At 41.3% G+C, this 21,810-nt stretch overlaps 1 protein-coding gene across 1 annotated transcript; it reads right to left on the minus strand.

Annotated features, from left to right (window-relative positions):
• Nucleotides 1-848: 848 nt before the first annotated feature.
• Nucleotides 849-13,385, minus strand: fgf24 (fibroblast growth factor 24). The gene is made up of 5 exons (XM_079352648.1): nt 12,496-13,385; nt 12,276-12,312; nt 7,609-7,786; nt 4,385-4,491; nt 849-2,697 (listed from the first exon to the last, which is right to left on the minus strand). Exons 1-5 carry the CDS (start codon nt 12,525-12,527, stop codon nt 2,419-2,421), a joined length of 633 nt encoding a protein of 210 aa, XP_079208774.1. The 5' UTR covers nt 12,528-13,385; the 3' UTR covers nt 849-2,418.
• Nucleotides 13,386-21,810: the final 8,425 nt, after the last annotated feature.

Raw genomic sequence — 21,810 nt, forward strand, 5'->3', positions numbered from 1 at the left:
AAACAAACTGACGTTAAGAGCAGTCTTCACACTTTGTACATAAAAAAACAAAAATCATACCTTGGCATTATGTAGAGAAGAGAATTTACTCTACAATTAATCGCTACCTGCAGTACTTTTGGGCACTATCATATTCAACATGCATATCACAAAATACCCTTTAAAACCATTCAGTCTGTAAAGATGGACAAGGCATCTCTACTTCCACTGATTATACAAAAGTGATGCCAAAATATTCCAGGGGCCAGAGCGGACACATTGCTCATCTGTAGTCAGAGTCTATGCTATGGGGATTGGCTGGAATTTAACTTACCAATAAAACGGCTCCCTCAGGCCGAGATCAGTCCACGGAGCGACGTTCACAGTTAAGAAAAGGTCACTGATTCCTGTGTGACTGTTTGTGATGTTCTCTCTCACCGTGCCGTTGCACACAGGGCTGCGGAAGCTGCACTCGTGAACCGAGCTGTCACACTTTATACCTTTTTAAAGCATCCAATATCTAATTCAAAATAACATTTTCTGAAAAAAAGAGCATTTGAGTACCAATTAGCTTGACAATAACTAGCTATTGCAACAGACACCGTGCTTGAGACAAATGTATTCTGCTTTTTTTTCCCCCTTTTAAGTCTGCCCCATGTCCCATATGTTAACATGGAGCAGGCAGGGTCAGTCAGCAGGGGGCGCTCTAAACATTCTGGCTTCACTTTGAAGGAGGCGTTGTGCTGTCCATTTTCTTAAACAGTTTAAACGGTCTAAACCAGGACACGCATCGACTTCCACCATTTCCCGCTGTGCAATAAAGACATAAAATAGTTATGTTTTAAAATATAGTCCTCATTTTTATTAACAGAGGCCAAATATAACTCATCACATTTTATTTACAAAGGGAGGCAATAAATATCTTAATAATAGTCATAAAATTATTTTTGCTTACATTTGTTTAAAAAAAAATCGTAAATGTGTCATGTTGTTAGTAGCAGTTCATACAAATAAAAACAACAACCCGCCGGCAGACAGGTGAATACATACTACAGGTGAGGAGGGGGGCTGGAGTTTGTCGTCAAGTGAGAAAAAGAGTGACAGAAGCAAAGACTTTTCCCCGCCGTTTAAGGATTCACACACAAACTGAAAATGTTCCAGGAATCCAGGATAAATCGGTCACACGGGGGAGAAGTCTTAATTGTCGTACATGGATTTATGAAGTGATCGGAGTCGATTATAGCTACAGTAGTCCCGCTTGTGGATCTAACGAACAAGATATCAAAAACAATCCAGTGAGATTGGAAAGAGCGAAGGTGAGCTCACACTCCAAAGGCTGATTCAGGGTGAAAGATTAAAAGAGCTCGGTTCCACACACCGTCGACTGATTCATGAGATTAAGTCAACATAAAGTACATACAAAAGATAATAAAAAAGAAAAAAAGGAGGTAGAGGAAGTCTTCATCACCAACCCCAACATTTTGAGATAGCTCACACTCAAAGAATCAACACAACTTCAGAAGGAAAAAAACTGCGAGTCCAGGTGGAGACAAAAGGGATTAACGTCCGTCTTTCAAAAGTGATAAAGTTGGAAGACTTGGTGGAGTTATGAATCACATCAGCTGTTATGTTTTTTTTTGTTTTTTTTTCAGTGTTTGAATAAGACTAAAGCCTCGGCTGGTGCCGGACTAGTCAAAGCATGTCGTGTTTTAGCTGAATCACAGGCTGCATGGAAACGTCAAGGAAATCACACACAGCACTCGGAGGGTTCAGAGCATTCCAGGAGTGAAGCTGAGGTTGAGAGACGTATGGAAAAAAAAAAGAAAGGGGGGGGGGACAAGAAAGAAAGACAGAAAGAGAGAAAGAAAGAGAGACCTGTAAAATATTGCACTCAAAGCTAACACAGTGATCCCGGCAGCACAGTGTCACCTGCGACCGCCGCCACCTCCCCTCTCCGTTTCATCTCCATGGTGTCTGATTCCAGTGGAAAGTATGGGATCCGCGTTGTCAGGAGCAACACAAACAAAAACCGACAGGTATTCCAATAAATCTCTAGTTGGCTGATTTTTATAACATTGCGTCAGCTCCTGCTTCAGCCCCCATTGTCAAAAAGAGAAGCGTGCCTTCAGCTTGCAGTTCAAACGGAGCTGAGGACGACAGCGACAGGAATTCTCTCAGAGGTCCTTTAGTTTATCCAGTATAAATAACTTGACAGATTAGCACAATGACATCAACCCAGAGGAATCCAAGAGTTAGGAAATACTCAGTCATCCTGAAATACAAAAATAAAACATCTTTGACTTTTTTTGTTCTTTTTTTTGTCTGTCTTTCTTTTACAGAAGTGAAGTCTTTAAGGTGATTCTTTAAGACAAGAAGCTTGAGATTTTGAGTTTTTTTTTCCCCCTTCAGAGGAAAATTAGTGCTATCCCATTGGTCCCATCAGTTCCTCTTGGAGTTGGGTTTTAACCGCCGAGCCCTTCGTGTCCGCTTAGTTACTGTGGTGAAAAGGAACTCCTCCAGTGGGTCCTGCCTGCCTTTGGGCTGGCGCTTCATGAAGTGGACTTCCTGTTGCCTCTGCGTGGTCCGCGAGCCTTTCTTGGGCCGACCCTTCCTGTTGAAGCCGAGGTACCAGCCTTTGTACTTTGCCGACACGAGAGCCGTGTAGTTGTTCTCCAGGAATTCCTCGACAAAGACGCACTCCTGCTTCCTTCCATCAGGCTGAAAGACGGAGGGAATATGGGACATTCATTAATTATTGACGCAGCTGCAGAAGGCGTTTTTTCAACTAACACTCTGGTTCATTTCCTTCGCACCAGACAGAATCAGACTAGCAACTATAATAACGTCCATGTTAGCTTAGCATAAAGGCTAGAAAGACTGTCTTTATTCTTATCCTAAAAGAGTTCTTATCAGTAAGAAGAGAATTTACAACAAACAAACTCACACTGCTGTTTTTTATTAGCAGTATTTCGGTTTAAACGGTATCAGTTATTGAGGCTGCAGGTTACAAGAAACTGCTCCTCACTTTATCCCACCATTCAAGAAAACTGGCTGAACGTGTCCGACGCTCCTGTGCAGATGGTGTTTGGTTTCCTATTTTCGGCTAATGAAGAAACGATGTAGAGCAACACAGCAGACTCCTTGGACAAGAATTGCACCGTACGTACCGCAACTACGTTATTTACTCCTGTTTTTAGGTGATTGTACTCTATGAATACTTTTCCTTATTGTCAATAATATATTTCATTTCTGCTGATAGAAACCCCGCTCTTGCACACTGGCTCTTTAAAGTTTAGAGCTCAACATAAAGTTATAAAAAACTATAAAAAATCAATGTGTAATCTGTTGCTTTAATGTGCTGGTGTAGAATTAAAACTCACATTATGGAATATTTCAAAAGACATTTTAAATAATAATTTGAATTCGGAGGGTTCCAAAAATCCTGCTGTATTGTTTAAGCATAACACGACCAATGAAAACCTTAGTGTCCTGCAGTTCTGCAACATTTACTGTACTAAGGTTCCAAACTGACTTTTTTTTTGGTAAGAAAATAGTTTGACTAAAAACAGATCCCAGTAAAACCAGCAGACTCTCCAAGGTTAAGGGTACAGTGTCTGCAGAGTAATACAGAGAGGCTAAAAAAACTGGATCGAGAAAAATGAAGCTTTCTGCATGTCTACATAACACTGGAGGGAATTTCAATGATTTAAAGTCCAACTTATTTTTATCATTTAGCAAACTGAAAGCCAAAGTCATTTTTAGCCGATTTTCGAAATAATCCTGAAGGAGGAAGTCAATGTACATTTGTTAAACAAATGAGGCCCCAGCAACTAAAAGTCCAAAATGCATGTTTCTAACAGATGACCACGATGAGGGAGTGAAAACTTGCTGCAGCCCCTCCGACGCTGACAGCATGAGTTATTAATGCAACAAAATCACACGTGAGCCTCCCAGCGCAGAGTACGTGTTTGAATATTAACTTCTTTTCCATATCGAAGAGGCCGTCCGCAGAGTCACATGCAGTCACCCCGCGCTCCTGGCCACCTGGTGTGACTAAGTGATATAATTGCAATGGCATTCCTCCTAAGTGACCATTAGTCTCTCAATGCATTGTGGTGATTGCAGTCCGTAATTGACTGATCGAGTGTCAAAGGAGCAGGCTGATTACGTAATGGAAGAAGGGCTGTGAGTTATCAAAGGGGTTTTGTTGGGGTGTACAAAAACAGCAGGAGAAAGCAGATCGGAGGCCGCGTTCGATTCAGCCTGGATTAAGAGCGCCCTTTAAAACATCCATGAAGATATCACGACGTGGCAATTTAATCTCATCAGCTAAAATATTCATCTTTTACCAAAAGCATAACTCGTTTTTATTGTATTTGATAAATAAAAACCAAACGATACTCACCCTTCCTACTATTTTGCCCTTCTCGTTCATGCAGATGTAATGTTCACTCTCTTTCCCTTTTATTCGAATGTGACTCCCGAAGGTTTCCGTCTCAACAACAAGAAGAGCTGAAAGAGAAAAGAACAAGTGAACTCAGTTAGCGAGCCAATTTTTCCACTCACATAAACATGTTACAGAAAACAAATGACTGTATGTTTTTTTTCCTCACTTCTGGTGAAACTGTGTTTACTCTTTGTCCCTTTTGCAATTATCTTTAATTTCTGCAAAATGTGCAATTTATTTGAGAGCTATAAAATTATTGTAATCCCCCCCCCCCCCCCCCCCCCCCCCCCCCCCAGTAGGAACCGTGCAGCCAGAGGCACAAAAATGTGTTTTTATAGCTGAAAATCACAACCCAATAGAATCCTGCAGGATCCAAGAAACTACAAATTAGCGTCACTTGATTATGCATACAGTTTTATATGACTTCATATGATGAATATTGTAAACAAGGCTTATGTGAATGTTGAAAAATACAATGTTTCCATTGATTTCGAACACAAAAAAAGAACAAAAAGGAATACATTGTGGCTCTCCAGACCAAATATGAAACATGTATGTCGGTATATCACTTTATCTATGTGTGATAAGACAACAAAGCCACCATCACTTCAACCTGACACAGCAGTAATCCACTCTCTAGACACATCCCGGCGGCTCTTTTATTCCCCCGCCCTCTCCTCATCCCGAATGTTAACCCCCGCGAGGTCACCTTTGTCTCGGCTCGCCCCTCGACCAGCAGAGAGATCTGCCAAACATTTGTGGAGCGGTTATGTGCCCCTCAGGATTAGGTTTCAAGTTCCCTTTAGTCTGTGCTCACTCAATCAAAAAGTTAAGATGATCCATTTGTTTAACACACAGGGCCATTCAGTAGCGCTCAAGGGAGAAGGGGAAGAATAGGCGAAGGGGATGGGACAGGCTGGAGGGCAGAAGTGACTCCCCTCCTCCTCCTCCTCCTCCTCCCCCTCCTCCTCCTCCTTCTGCTCCCCTCAACCCTAAAATCCAACCTTGGAGGAAAATGGGAAGAAGGAAACCTGCTGAAAGGTGTAACTAAGGGTAGGTGAAAGCTACTGCCTCTCTTGTTTTGAGAGACTTTCGTCTATTTGTCTCATTTTAAGGCGAAGGAGCCAAATTGCTGACTTTTTCTTGGCACTGGAGATATCAGTCTGGCTCTTTTTTGGGTTAAAACAGGAACCAACAATGGTTTGAACTTACAGTAAAGAGTATTTAAGTTCTGAGAGTCAGATCAGGAGTCACTTCACAAAGCTTTGGCCTTCTTACCCTGGACTTGGACCCAAATTTTGACCCTCAAGTATGAGGTCTCTACGCAGAATATCAGATAAAGCAAAGTCCCCGTACTGTAAGTTATCTCTAGTTGTGCCCTGTCCAAACCATTTCTTAGCTTTGTCTGGAAAAGTACCTAAATCATCTGTTGGAGTTCTTCTGCGTGTATGGATATAACAGGTGTCCCGCCGCTGATGGTAAAATAAAAAGCCTTAAAGATTGAAGGGCTGGAGAAACTGCAGGCAAACATCTTAGAGGAAAATGAGCATTTTCGCATAACTTTGTGTATTCTGGTTATTTCTCAAATCGGACTGAAACTTCAGAAAATCTAATCAACATTCAAATTGTTGTCAGAGTTTCTATCAGAGTTTTAAGAATGTCCACTCAGTCCCATTTAACTTCTGAAACCCAACAAATACAACTTTTTTTTCCTGAGCCAATTAAACAAATACGTGGTCACTCGTTGAAGCGTCTGAAAACTTTTTCTCTAAGTCCATCTTGCAGCATTTATCAGTTAAAAAGCCTTTGCGGTGACAAATTACATGTTGTGAGTGGACAAGAAACATAATCTGCAATGGATTCTTCTTAAAAAAAAAGAAAAAAAAGGATTATTCTGGTCTCTTAAAAATGAAAAATACACTTTGTAATTACAGGAAAAGGATTGCCCGAGCCTTTTAAAAGTAATGAATTTGATTCTCTAATACCCCAAAGGGATAATAATGCTTGCACTTTGCTGCAATGATTCGTCATAAAGCTCTAAAGTGAGGCAATATATTTCTTCTGTGGTGGTTTCTATCCCTCCACCATGAGGCTGCAGTGACCGAGACTGGTTAGGAGCAAAGAAAATATCTTCCTGATTATTATTAGTGAGTGCAAAGGAGTTCACAGGTGCCAGGTACTGCAGCTGGATCGGGAGGAGGAGGAGGTAGACGAGAAGGGGGAGGGGCAGAGGGTGGAATTGGCAAGGCCTCATGGGAAAAATTGGATCTGCTTCCACTCAAGCTCTAACAAGCAGTGAGGAAACTTCGCCTCGGCGCATCTGTGACTGAACACACTCACTCAGAGGCATTCAAGACCAGCAATTTTCGAGCCGTGAGTCAGCTGTTATGAGCAAAATATCTGCAGGAGAGTACAACACAAGTCCTGCTGCCTTATGTTTGTAAAACTGCATCGAAGTCGGCTCCGCTGACCATCAACTGACCCATCTGCAAAGCTTGTTTTGATTTAAAACGGCGAAAAAGTCCATGCAGAAAGCTAAAAGAATATTCTTAAAGTTGAAGCGTAGACTTGTATGAAATGTTGAAATTCAGGACAAAAACTAGTGAAATGCATTTTATCACCATCATGCAATACATTCTAACATCGGCATAAAGAACTAATACACTGTTGGAATAAACCAAATCAAAATGGTTTCTACATCCAACTTTAATGTGTCAACGACCATTGCAAGCCACGTCTTGGTGAAGAAAAGCTGCATTACACATTTAGTTCGAACTCTCTCGCTACTTTCTGATCAAGGACAGTTTAATTTTGGGTTAACAACAAATAGTTTGAATCTCAATACAGAATATTTTGCACAATGGCGAAGTAGCAGATAAGAAATGCATTCTGGGAAACACTCACACTGTTTTCCATCCAAAAATAGACTTGCTTTTGATTCCCAAATTCTGCAGTAAACATCCATTACCAGGTCAGTATCATCATAATCTCTCCTTCTATAACAACCAGTAGTTGGTGGGATAGAAGAGTCTCCATCAACTTTGCCCAATCCAAAGACGGAGCATCGAAATCCTCAAGAATACTAGACAGCAAAGTAGGCTGGAGTGATGAGACAAAATCTTGGTGGTGGTTTATCTAACTTGTTGAATGTAAAAGTGAGATGCACAGGAGATCTCCCATACCATACTTGCCCCCATCATCTCCGTTGGCGTTGACTTTCTTCCCCAAGATCTGGACATGTTTCCCCGTGGTTCTGCTGTAGAGCTGATAGATCCGGACCTGCTTCCGGCTACCGTCATCGGGGTTCCTCGTGTGGTTCTCGATGTAAAACCTAAAATCTGCGGTGCTCTGCTGGGACTCCTGCACAGAGGTGTGGGACAGAAGGGAACAGACAGAGAGAGAGAGGAAGATGAAGAAAGTGAGAGATTGTCACTGCACAGGTGTTGATAGTAACCTGTACTGTTGCTTTTATGGGCCCTGTGTCAGAAAACTGTGCTTCAGGGGCTAAGACGTGAACCTAGAAATTGCGGTTGTGGCAGTTTAATGTTTCTCTTCCTTCTTTCAACTGGCCCGTTTTATATGCATTGCATTTACAAGGTGATAACTATGCTACAAGACATGTTAATGAAGTCACCGTTTGAGTAAAAATCCAACAGAACAAGTGCAAAGCAGAAGGTTCAATCTTCTGTTGCTTTCTATTGAGACAGCAGTTTACTATGTGCCCTGGGCGATATTGAGAAACCTGTACTCCATTTCCACAAGCAAGCAAGCCACTAGCAATTATACACCTGAAGCATCCAGACCTGTTGCACTATCATCAAACAAATATCTGCCTGCAGGCGAAGTCAGGTCCATAAATTAGGAAACGCAGCAGGCGGAAGACAAGACTGAAAGATGGCAAGAGGCACCTCGAACCACAAAAACGCTCTTGTGGGGAAAAATCGTCCAAATCCACCTTTCAGAACCTGCTTGCCTGCTGTTTACGAGTCACCTTAGACCTGACATGCAAACAGAGGAAATCACTGACACTCGGCAGCTTGTCAGAGAAGCAACCGTGTCAAACGGACATGTGGAAGAGCGCGGGGAAACGTATACTTTCAGAAGCCCAGGAATCTCAGTTCACGCCAAGATCCCATTTCCCCAGCTGTATGGTGTGGTAATTGCACAGTAATGGCTTTTTATGTGGCTGTTCTCAGGTGGCTAATTATATACACATTACATACCCTGAGTACTTGTTATTCGACCTTCGGTAAATTAATGGCATGTAGCAAAACATGATGGGAAATTGAGGCCTCAGAAGAAAAAATCCTTAAACTCAGAGTGGAAAAATAAATCTGTGGAAGCAAGTCTTAATGGAGGCTCCGAACCAGATGTCATACAGGTTAAGTACAAATCCATGAATAGACATCCATTAGGTTGGACCCAATGTTTTCCAACATAAACGACAATCTCATCTTCGTGTTTGTAAGTCATCTCTTGGCGTCAAACAAGGACCCGCAATTGCTTTAAGGTTTGTAAGCTGTAGCTTCAGCAGGCATCATTTCTCTGCCATGTTTGGACGAGTTTATGAAACTGTCGATCTGTTGGCTCATGATGACGTATTTTGTCGAGAAATGTGGCCTCTGACGGATACATTTCCTAAACTGGAACACAGCTTCTGTATCTTGACATTCAGGAAACACACCCATAATGTGACTTTTGGCATCAAGCAGTGTGAAAAAAATGTCAGAAACTGGACAATGCATCGCAACACATTTGTAGTGTTATTATTGAGTTTCTGGCTCAACTTCGTTTCAAGTCGATGATGATGATCCTCACTCGGTTACGTTTTTGATGAAGTAGAAGATTTCTTACAGAGAAGCATTTACTTTGTTTCAAAGAAAAGGTATCAAAATCAGTAACGCCCGATTGGCTCCTTAACTTGCCTCACAGTCTCCGATTGTGGCTCCATGTTTGGAAACACAATTGATCCCAAGTAATCATTCAAACACGCAACTCCACTGGCATGCAACGACTTCACAGCAATGACGAGTAAAACTGATCCAATACATCGAGCACCTCGAACACTTCCTTCACCCCATGAACCAAATCATGACCATTACAACCAGAACTCAACCAGGAATTTAACTGCTATGGCATGAAGAGACACAATTGTACCATCTCAGTAACCTCATGACCTACTGAACACATTCCAGGCAGATTTGCTATTTTCAAGAAATCTATATGTGCAATATTTAGGGCATTGTACAACGCTGTAACCCTCCAGTCCTCAGGAGCTTTAGGAGAATCAAAAAACCCAATTACTGCATCATGAAAATGAAATGAAAGTTGTTCGACCTCTTCTTTTTCAGCTCAAGTAGCAACAACAACAATGGTGCTTTTTCTAACCTTTCACATCTGATGCTCTACACATTTAGTAGCTCAATAAGGACGATTCAGAAGTTATAAAAGAAGAAGGTGTTCACATGACTTTTACTACAAAGGACAATAAGTCACATTCATCATGTTTGAATGATAAGTTCGATTGATTGAACAATGCCTGCTCATCCCGAACTGCACACAGTTACCACAAGAGAGAATAAATGTGTATCAATTTAAAAAAGCTAAACCTCAGCATCCTTTGTTGTTAGCGCTCTCTCTCTCTCTCTCTCTCTCTCTCTCAGACACAATAAACCTCAAGGTTCACAAGAAGGGGGAAAAACTAAACACACAACAAACCGTAGCCTAACCAGGCTGCTACAGGATTTATCCCAAATCTCTCCATCTCTAAACAAACATAAAGGTGTGTTTGGTAGACAGTTGCATTTTGCGTCAAGAGAGAGGCAAGCCTAAGCACATGGCTGAAGTGAACACCAGCGACAACAGTGTTTTATCACGCTGTCTCCTTTCTTCAAAGACACAGCATGAAAACGGATATGGTTGAAACTTCAAAAGTCTGGCACTAGTCTTTGCCCAGGAAGCTTAGTTGTCGCGTCCATCTAAGATACACCTTGCTATCTGCTCTACACACACACACACACACACACACACACACACACACAAGTAGGGAACAACACACTCCTTAATGTTGGCGGTGCATTCAAAGTTTTCTTTCAACTGTGGTTGCTTCTGTTGTCTTTCCTCATGAAATCACAGCCACAGTGTGACATGTAAGAGCCGTTAGCTTCATGTAGCAGGGCCGAGAAGCAGAAAGGGCAAACAGTACGGAAAGGCAACATGAATGGTGGGCTATTCTTGATTTTATTTTTTATTTTGATCAGCCAGCAAGCACTCAAAGCACCACATTATTTGTGCTTTATTAGACATTTTCTACACTGAAAAAAAAACAACAACATGCCAAATAAAAAAGGAAAAAGCATGTGATAGGTAAAATCCCTGCTGCTTATACATCTGTCAGGCCACATTTTGCAAGAACTACATCCTGCCTTACATGTGCGAGGTGCTCAGTCGACACTAAAGCTGTGTGTGCCAGCTCTGTTGGAATAATAAGAGTGCACGTGCTTATGCAACACAGCAGTTTACATTGTTTTGTATATTTTTTTTGTGTAATGTTTATTTAACTTTATTAATTTTATTTGTATGTACATATTGGATCTTGTAACTTAGAGCAGGAGTTAAACTCTATTGTATCTCTCAAAGCTAAGAAACAAGGTGAACCTGGCAGGACTAAATATATCTATAACCTATAACGTGCATTTTGTACAGAGAATTAACAACTCCTGTCTGGTTGTACTTCTCCAATAAACATCATATGTTACACCTCCTTGTAATGATGCAGCTTTCTCTTGTAAAAATATATTTCTTGCATTTAAGTTATAATTACATTAAAGCTGTGGCTTGGTGATGCGTTTGTGGAAGAACACGCACGCCAACAGTGAACGAGGAATGAATCAATCATGCTGGAATATTTGAGATCATAACAACTCGGAGAAATTAATTACGATCAAACACGTCATGCCAATAAATTGATCAGATAGTTTTATGAGAGAGAGAGAGAGAGAGGGGGAGGGAGGGCGCGTGCATACTCTCCGCATCTTCTCTGAATCAAAGCGGCGCAATTAGGTGAGTGAATGCCTGCAAATGATTACTGTTCAAAGTGAGACGCAACTCATAAAAACTGAGGCTACAAGCCCCAAACGAGCCCAGCTGTTCAAAGAACGACTTTTTCACCCCAGGGATCAAAATATTAATTGCACGATTCTGTTGTAAAACACGGAAACTGCTACTTGAATTCCAAATGAAAAACAACAGGTTTTAATTAAATTGTTGCAGAAAATGATGGTCCTTATTGGGGATTTTAGTGCAATAAGCAAAGCACGCAGATACACTTAAGACTTTCTTTTTACTTTCCTGCTTCAGTGGTGTGGCATAACGCAGGCTATTTCTGCATCGGTTATTTTAAAGACATTTGATCAAACCATTGCTATTGTATCGCCAATATATCGCGATGACACAGTTCTGATAAGAATCAAGGGAACTGCGATGTAAATATTTCAAAAATATTCTGACTAGTTTTACATGTTTTCTTTGCATTACACTTAAATAATCCGTGTTAATTCAAAGTTTATTTAAATAATTTTATTCAACATCCTATATTGAATTTATCAATCATTTTTCCCAACAAGTGTGTCCTTGCACATTTTAGAGAGAATATTTAAACTTCTGGTCCCACCAAAATGAGTATTGATTTGCTTTCATGAATAAGTCAACCCGGTGTGCAGTCTAACATAGCCGGGAACTCCATGTCAAATCATCTCCACCTATCATGAGCATTACATTTAAAAGAAGCGCATGCAGCATGTAAACCAATATACAAGAAAAATGTCGTTGAAGTCGGGAGTAAACATACCTGTAGCTGGAAATAGAGGACCAGAAAATGTAAACACCTACGTGAAGAGAGAGGGAGAGAGAAGAGAGGAGGGGAGTGAATCACACAGGCAATTACATGAAGAATAAACGCAGCCGACCTGCATGAAAGCAATGCGTAAATATGAAGCTTTTGGCGACTTCTATTGGTAAGAATGTACGAATTTATATGCAAAAGGCAAACGGAGATGTGGAGCACTTACACGTATATGAACCTCGAAGGCAGCAGAGACATCTTGACTCGCAGAAGTACACCTGAAATACACCTGCTTCCACAGAGTTAAGAGCCCCAGGAAAGGTTGGCGAAATCGCCCCCCCTCTAGCTCGCTTTCGTTCACCTTGCGCGTACTTTACGCGCACAACTCCGGGGGTAAGTGGGAGATTGAATCCCAGTGTAAGGATAGATCACTGGAGAGCAGCAACAGAGTCACGGGGTGCAACATTAGGCGCTTCCTTGTCGGGGGGAATTATCCAGAAGTGTATTATTTTCTCAGCTTAGCCTCCTCCACTCCCCGAAATCCAACAGCGTCTCCGGATATCAGTGCCAAGCGTGGATAGAATTCAGAATTCAATCTAGCTCCAAAAAATCCCGTCGCTCAAGTATATTATCCTCCCAGTTTTACGCACCTAAAGCCAAGTTTCCCCACAATCTCAATCTTGCTTCTCCACAGATCACAGGCTGCCTAACTCCGTCCGTACCTGCGGGGGATTTCTACACCTTGCATCGGTCATTTTATTCTATCAAGTGCTGAAGAGGAAAAGTGGTGGATGATAAAACGCCCTTCCACCAAGAAATCGTTAAAACCGGGAAAACAAACTTATCCAGGCTTTTCAAAAGTTTTGTTTTTAAAAAAAAAAACAAGTTGTGTGAAAATCGCAGCAGCAGCAGCGGATCCCTGGAGAGGTTTGGGGGCTGATGATGGCGCAGCAGTGCCTGTCAGTGGTGTTTGTGCGTCTGCGGCTTTAGATTTGGGCACAGAGAGGCTTTTTTGTTGTTGGTGGGTGGAAACATGTCAGCGGTTTGCACCTGATAGGGTAATCTTGGAGAGACCATCAGCCTGGAGTGGGTTTTTTCCTCTCGGTGGGCAAAGCAATGCACAAAAGGAGAAACAAGGAGATGAAGTCCTTTTTAGTTTACTTTAGAAAAGCGATTTTTTTAAAATTAGATTTATTTCCCACAAGTAGGAGATCTTGGGTTAAACTGACGTGGACAAACAGCCTTGTAAAGGGATTGCAGCAATATGATTTAACTGTATATATCTAGGTTTACATTTTAATTACTTTTTACTTAAAACTTATGTTTCCCTTTTTTAAAGCTGGTAAAATATGTTTTATATATGGTGACCGCTCGTGAAAATATCCAGGTGCTGTGCGACACCGACTCTCTCTCTCTCTGTTAATTGTGCTTTTTAAGCTGCTGCAGGTTTGTGGATTGGCCTCGGCTCTTCCAGACACCATTCAAATGCAGGTTGTTGTCGACCTCGATTTTTTTTTTTTTTCAATAATGTGCTATAACTTATCGCGCATTTAAATGCAAGAGAGGTGTGAATGTGTTTACGAGCTGGCAGCAGTAAAGTGAGCCCACATCCCTTCTGCCATTTCAAAAAAGAAGGAAAAGAAAAGCTTTGTGGTTCGCCTTTATTGTCCCATTAAAACTAGATCCTCGGCATTCCTGTGCCATTGATATTCACAGTGATTCTAAATGATTACATATATAACTTCCCATGTTGGGGAACTAAAAGAGCCTCCTGTGGTGAGCTTTCATTAAAGGGAGTTTAGTTAAGAGCTGGAGCTGCTGATCAACATAAGGCAACAAAATAAACAAAAAACATACAATTTATCCGGGAAATCTTCTTTTATGCTTTTATTTTGGAAAATCTTGAGCATTGAATTAATCAGGGAAACAGTTTGTTGTTGTGTTCAGGTATAAATGTGGATAAAGTGGCTTGATGTGGGTTTACTTTGTGATTCATGGCTGTGTGCCTTACAAGAAGGCTTGATCCTGCCAACCACACTGCTCTTTAATAATCCCTGTAACACAACTGATATATAGTATCATTTAAAGCATGACTAATTTAGCCTTGTCTGCCTCAGGGAGGGAAATCACAGCAGAAATGAGCAAATAGTAATTATCCAGCGAGATAGTTTGATGATTTCTTTACAAAGACAAGGTTCTATTGGATCAAACAAGGCTTACATTAGCTGCTGCTCACCACAGGTAAAGATTTCTCTCTCAAAGTCCAAAACAAAGGTACCTGACAATTGATTTAAAGACGGCAGGATGATAAACAGCAATTAGTGCTCTGACTGTGATGGAGCCAGCACTGTGGAGTCACTCATCGCCTCTTTTTAAGCACATGCATGTTTGCGACAAAACTTCTCGGAGCATGACTGTAAATCCACGTCTGAGAGGAGAGAGCAACAGCAGCAGGCTTGGATGTGGCCACCTGTGATTCAGGAGGAAAGGAGGAGGAAACGTTTCTCTGCTCGTGGCAATGCAAGGGAAGATCCCAGGTTTTAAAGAGGACTTTTATCATTCCATCATTTGCCTTCAGGGTGTGGGAAATACAGAAAGTGATGGCCAAAAGCCAGTTTTTGGATGGTTCTGCAGTGCATTTGTCTGGACAATGAGTCACTTCAGCAGCTGGCCAATCAGGAGTCAGAGGGTCAGATATCTAGAAACAAGAAATTCAACTAAATGAGAAAAAGGGACTTAATGAATATATACTTCTCTTCATATCCTACACATGATTTGATTTTACGAAAACAGATTTAAACTAACATTATTTCTCTGATAAAATTTTAGGAGTTCTTTATGTTGTTTAAAGACACACTTGTGATTTTAACATAATTATTCTTATATTTTTTTTAAACATACTTTTAAATTGTTAAATTACACAAACCTGTGTAACTGTGGCTCATGGAGGGTAAGGTGGTGCTCGGTGTATAATTACAAACCACAGTGATAGAAAAAGAAGTCCTGGTGATTTCTTGTTTTATCAAAAGTTTCAAGCAAAGTCCTTCATGTTGCAGCCAAACATTGCTAATGCATGTGTGCACTTAAGACAGCTAGCATGCAGTTTTGATGAATTACAATTCACTTAGCAGATTATTTTATCCAAAGCAACATGTATTCATTCTTCTCCTCAGTACCTGTCTTATGATGACATTTGTTGTTTTTAAGCTGTAGTGCTTTTTGATACTAATGATTAAATGCAAAGCTCTGTTTTTCAAATGTAATGATCCGCCCAAATCAAGTAATCTGCATGGAAAGATCAGTGTCAAAGAAAATAACGTACCACAAAAATGATAGACCACTAAATCTGACCCCGAAAGGATAAAAGAGCAGATATGATTAAAATGCTTCCCCTTCAAAGACTTCATTGTAATATATATATATATATATATATATATATATATGTTTTTAATGTTGGTGCACTTTTAAATTATGCATGTGGGATGTAGATTAAAAATTCTACCGAATAAAATGTCAACGATCGATGAATAAAGGCTGCCGCGGGTCAAGCATAACAGGAGTGAGCTTTATGAATGGGAAGAACTGTCTCACAGTCCAGTTTCTGAGGCTAAGAGAAGGAGGATTTGGGGGGGGGCAGCCACTCAAGAGTTGGGATAAGGTTACCCACAGAGATTAGCTGACAAGAGTGAGGGAGTGAGAAAAACAAGCAAGCAAGTTAAAGGTCTTATTTTACCTGGCTTGCTGTGCTTGGCAGCCAATGAAAGTGCTTTCAAACCACAGATCCAAACGATGCCTGAAGTGATCCTTAGCTGCTGCATTTCTCTTTTCTATTTCAATTCTGATGACAACAATTTTTTACTTTTAAGTCAAAGTGGTGAGTGATGTTATTTAGTCGACTCTCAGACTCCTTTCAAGCCTTTGAATTTGAACCTCGCTGCGTCCCGTGCAGCTATGCGTATCTGTCTGCAGAGACAAGACTGTGGGAATGCCAGCGAGGATATCTCATTGAAGCTAAAGGAGGAGGCTTCTGAGGGCGGGCGAGTGGTCCGCGGTTCAAAGGGTCCTAGCAGGCATTTAGGGCCTGACAAAAGAACTTGGCAGATCAGTAAGTGAAGCCCAATGTACTACATTAGTGTCAGGACCCCCTCCGCGTCCCTCCCACTTTGCACTTTCATCTCTGACACGGACATATTGACTTAAAGGAAAGGAAGGAGGGGGGTCCAGGGACGCGAAGGAGGGGTGGGCAGTTGTCAGGAGGGGTGCATGTGTCCCATTCAACTCTAAAGGTGAGGCGATTGATGCTGAGGGGTGACCACTGGCTCATATAAACCACCCAGGAGCCTTTTTTTTTAACAAGAAGTCACAGGCCGACGAGGGTGTGAGACCTCGACGGGGACGGCCCTCTTCCTCTCATCTCACTGGAGTCAGCCTCACCCCATTAGGATACGCTGACCCCAACCCCCACCACATCCCTTTACACACTGTTAACCATGCCATCCTGCAGGCGAGTGAAGTCCAACAGCTAACACAGGGTTTGGGTCGCAACAGGGTCGTGACACCTTGACATTGCGGAGGGTGAAAGAGAGAGGAGCCAGAGGCGGGAGGGCACAGCGTGCTAGCTACCTAACAGACTCAAGTATCACCTGAAGGAGAGGGAGGAGGGAAAGAAGCGGGAAGTGTTTTAGTAATTTGTCCCCCGTCACACTTTGTTTGCATGGAGTCATTAAGGGCCATTTAGGTTTTGCCTTGAAGGGAAGAGGCCAGAGAGTTTGGGTGCGGGCACTCTTTATGGGGAGAGGTGGTGGGAGTGAAGGGTGAAAATTAAAGCGTAGCTCTTCAACAAATCATCCCCAAGCACCACGGTACATGCAGAACATATTAATGTTTCCACTGACTTCAGTTGCCTGGTTGACGTTAATGATGATTTGACTCATGTCATCCAGCGGGGGAGTCTTGACTTCTCTAAAAACTAAAGTCTCTCATTTTTAGTTGCTAACATGTGAATGATCTTATATGTCGTTTGAAGACATTACTGAACTTCACTTGTTTGGATGAATTCTTTGGATGTTGTTAAGCGCAGAAAACAACTGCCAAGATGTGTCACAGTGCTCCAATCAAACAATAATCAGCCAACAGACCCCATGTGTCCCAGGTTTTTGGACCACGGTTGACGCGTGAATGTCAAATCCTTGGACAAGCAGAGGTAATCCAAAAACTCTTGTTTCGGTTCTCAGACTTTAGCCGAGCATGTGAGTGCCTTAATGACATAATAGGCTGTCAGAGCTGGGTGGACTGGCTGTGAAAGTTTGAGAAGTAAAATGATGTAAGTGTTCTTTGTCAGCTCTTTAATTTATTTTTCCTCCCTGAGTTGAAGGGACTTCACAATTGTTTTCTCCGATATTACCAAATGAAGGAGTTTCTTTTGTGTAATGTGGCAGAAAATAGCTGAGAGACTTGCAAACTGGCCTTAGAGCTTCGACTTGTTTTCTTAAAATGTGCTATCTTACAATCATTACAAACATCTTGCTGCCTGGAAAAGCATCTTTGACCCTCGAGGAACGGCAGCGTCTTGAGCTCATTAAGGACACACAGGCCCAAAGTAAATTAAAAATCAGTTCAGAAACAGCTTTGAAAAGGTGATGCTCTGGAATCAAAAGGATGTTGAAGCCCACCAAGTGGGTGACCCAGACTCGCCAACATCATTTGATGAGGACTTTGGCTTTAAAGTCATTGCCTTCATGTTTAGGGTGAGAAGTACTAAGTGGGTGTTCAAAGCCCAACCCTGTCAGACCAATGTTTATCTGATTACCGAGCTGTCTGAAAGACAACTCCTCAGGTGCTACTGGTTAGATCTTGTTGTGTGGTGGCAACGCATGTGGTGGCGCCATCATGTGTAAGCCTGAACATTTGGGAACATTTCTATAACAATATACGTCAGACATCTGTTGGACACCTGCATTGTGCAAGGAATAGAACAGTATATTAATGAATTCAAACTTTGTAAATGAACCCTTTAATTTACACTTTTGAAGTCAAATCCTGATCAGTATTTGAAAAAAAAGTAACTTTATTTTTGTCTAAATGTGAAATTTGACAGCTAGATTCCTCAACTGGTTTCTGTTGTGGTCTGTGAAGTATTCTTGACTCTGTTTGTATTGTAAGTAACATTGTCCAGTCATATTTTATCTGACTTTAATGCAGACAGGCTGTTATTGTCTAAAGAAGCAGAACGCATGGGCCAGACCAGACCATCGGAGGACATCCGAGCTTTTTATAAATCTCGATGAAAATACATTCACATATTAGTGCAAAAAAAAAAAAAAACGTAGGAAGTCAAGTTAAAAGTCAAACTGTAGAAAATATAAAGAATAAAGGGATGTATCGACCCCAAGAAGACACCTTGAAAAGTGGAGCTAATAGGAAAGTGGAGAAAACTGCAGTTCTTTGAAAGTCCACTCGAGGCTGGCTAAAATAAACAAGTGCCCATTTTTACAGGTTTGGAGGCTGGTACAAAACCCAGTTTGGGTTTGAATACCTCATGTTTTGAGGTCATAGCTCAATTTTTAAAAAGCATCCGTTTGGATTATATTATATCAAGCTGTTTGCTAGACAGCCATCTTTGGGCTTTAAAGAAGCCTGCTTCAGAAACCAGTGGGTGACATCACTATGCACCTCCTTGTTTTATACAGTCTAAGACCGACACTGATATCTGATATAACATCATGCAAACAACCTCTGCCCTGAAATCTTTGACCGTCACCACAAAGACTACAGCGCTACAGATGATAGTGACATTCGAGGTACCTGGGAAAACAGCCTCAATGATTTGACACATGTGGGCGTGTTTTGATTGTTTCACTTTTAAGGGTGCACTTTTTGTCCAAGATTAATTTATCCTTCTAAATTAATTATTGACATTGGATTAAAGACATTAATCCTTATTTTGGTTTCAGTTTAGCAGGTGGAAACAGACTGACAATACTGAAGCCTTACAAGTGGTCAGGTTAGTCAACTATACAACTCCTGATCTTTCTTACAATTTAAGGTCAACAATAAGTTGCACTGGAATGCATCGGTGGCACACAAGTCCTCTTTTCCCAGTCACGAAAGCTCCTACAGCGAGTTGGAGTGGAGTCCCTCCTTGAGCTGCCTCTGCTCTGCTAAGCTAGCCTGAACCTGTAGTTCCACTCATCCTAATCGCTGAGCCCAATCCATTCCCCTGTCTAGCACCTCTTCAGAGGCCGCTCGCCCCTTTGTTCTGACAATACACAAACGACCATTCAAATGGAGGGACTCTGTAATCAGTGAAATACTAGCCTCTGGGCTTTGTAGAATAGAAAAAAAAACACAGGAGAAAGAAGTAGAGAGAGAACAACATGGAAAGAGAGAGAGAGAGAAAATCCAGCCATGACCAATCAAGTCTAACTACCTGTCTGGTTTTTAGCTGCAGATGTTATTTAGAAAAGAGGGGTAAAAATGTGCCCGTTCCAGATGTAAGCTGTATAAAGGAAAGGCAGGCTGGTACCTCCACCCACCAAGAAAAGGTTGGACCTTTCCACACCCAACCAGCTTTGATATGGCTGAGGTTGTTTTTGCTGCTGCCTCTACCACTTCCTTCAAACAGATATGTGATGCATTACATCACCACACACTATATTTAGACAGAACAAGGAATTAAACAAAAAGATTAATGCAAAACATGCTTCACATTCACCTGGGACAACACAATCATTACAAAAAAAAGGCTTTGCAGTACAAATTCAGGGTGATCAGACGCCTTGAGATGAAAAAGAAAATTAGAGATTTGTTTGTTTTTAAGTGAAACACCAGCATTGTAAAGTTTGTCGTAACGCCGTGATCTGTGACCCAAATAGAGGGCAGCAAAACATGCGATAAGTTATGCATCACCATGCAATAGTATCAAGCGATGTTTTGCCTGAAAACACAACTAACCAGCATTATTTGAGTGCATGTTTATGTTGAGGGTAGAACTTCTGTTGAATGGTTTGAGTTGCATAATAGTTGGCTTCTTTGTGTTTGTGTATTTGGGTCATTTAGTTTCAACCTGCATTAAACAAGCAGGGGCGTAAACAACACGAATGGTCTGTGATGTGGGTTGTTTATTGTACAGAAGTTTGGTAACCTGTTAGGTAAGATGCTGACGTCTTCGTAGTCAGAGGATATTTCTGTTAGATTGTAGTCCTGACATTAAGACCTCAGCGGTGAAAGAACTTTACTCTTCCCAAAAGAATGAAATAATGCGACAATAATACCCAAGTTGGGTTTGCAGCTTTTGGACAGTTCTTGCTCTTCTGGCTGTGAGTCTAAATTGGTAAGGTATGAAAATAAAAAAAGGAGTAGCTGAGCTTAAAAAAAAAAAAAGCAGTTAAACCAGTAAATCAGGTTAAATCCCAGCTCAGCAGTGGTGTAAGTGCATGATCGGTCAAGAAATGCATTAGCTCAGCTCATTTAAAGTGCAGGATGATTTGCATTGCAAGTTGTGTGTCATACCTCCTCCATACTCATTTTATGAAAACAGTTCTGATTCACATTTAAAAACAATCGATATCCCTGCAGCTTTTTTCTGCAGTGCGGGGGGGGGGGGGGGGCAGGCTTGAGTTAATGTCTGGGGTTGTGAGTGTGTTGGGTTCTCCCAGGTTTAAATAAACACTTGAGTGCAGGACAATCATGTTCCTGGATGTGTGATGGATCACGTCAGTGTTAAGCTATGTAGTAGTGTGTCTCCTCTATTTTTTTAATTTATAGACTGAATGTTGGAATAATAAAAACATATTTGTCCTAATTTGGTTTCATTGTAAAATTAAAGTCTTCACCTGGTTTAAACCTGGTCAAATAAATAAGGGTGCACGATGTCAAGTGAACATGGAATAACAGCCTCATAGAGCTCGGGGGCTGAAGTCATTACAGATACGAGCTTTTTGAAGTTTGTGGACTTACAAATTACCTTGTTGAACCCTTTTTGGTCTGAGTGAGGCATGTCTGTCAAAAACATGATAAAGGTGCTGCCTGAGGCGGCGGCTCATTTTGGACAGATACATGTGCGTTCAGTGGAATAAACTTGTGTTGAAGTAGTGAATGAAATTGACTGTTGAAATAAATGCTGCACCTTTGGGGGATTACAAGCTCCCATTTAAAGACAACACTGAAAAATGTTTCGAGCACTTTTATTTACCTCTGGTTTTGGCCATCGCTCAGTAAGGTGGAAAATAATTAAATCAGGTTCATTTGGAGAAGCTTTTTATCAACGGAGATGAAGATTTCTGATCAACCTTTTACACAGGCACTGTTCAAACTTTTAAACAATGTTGCGAAGTGATGCCAACCCAAACAACCCAATCATAAGCCTTCAGCATCTTTTGGAGATTTCCATCCATCTCTACTGCCATGCTACATACCAACACAGGGATGTTTATTGAAATGACAGAAAACTAACCAAGACCTTGGAGCTAAACACTGTGACTCTCTTTTATCCTTTTTAACTCTGTAGCACTTTGAGGTTTTCAAGATGTAAAGTGCTTTA

Source organism: Symphodus melops (genome assembly GCF_947650265.1).
Source record: "Symphodus melops genome assembly, chromosome: 9".
In the NCBI taxonomy this organism is placed as follows: Eukaryota; Metazoa; Chordata; class Actinopteri; order Labriformes; family Labridae; genus Symphodus; species Symphodus melops.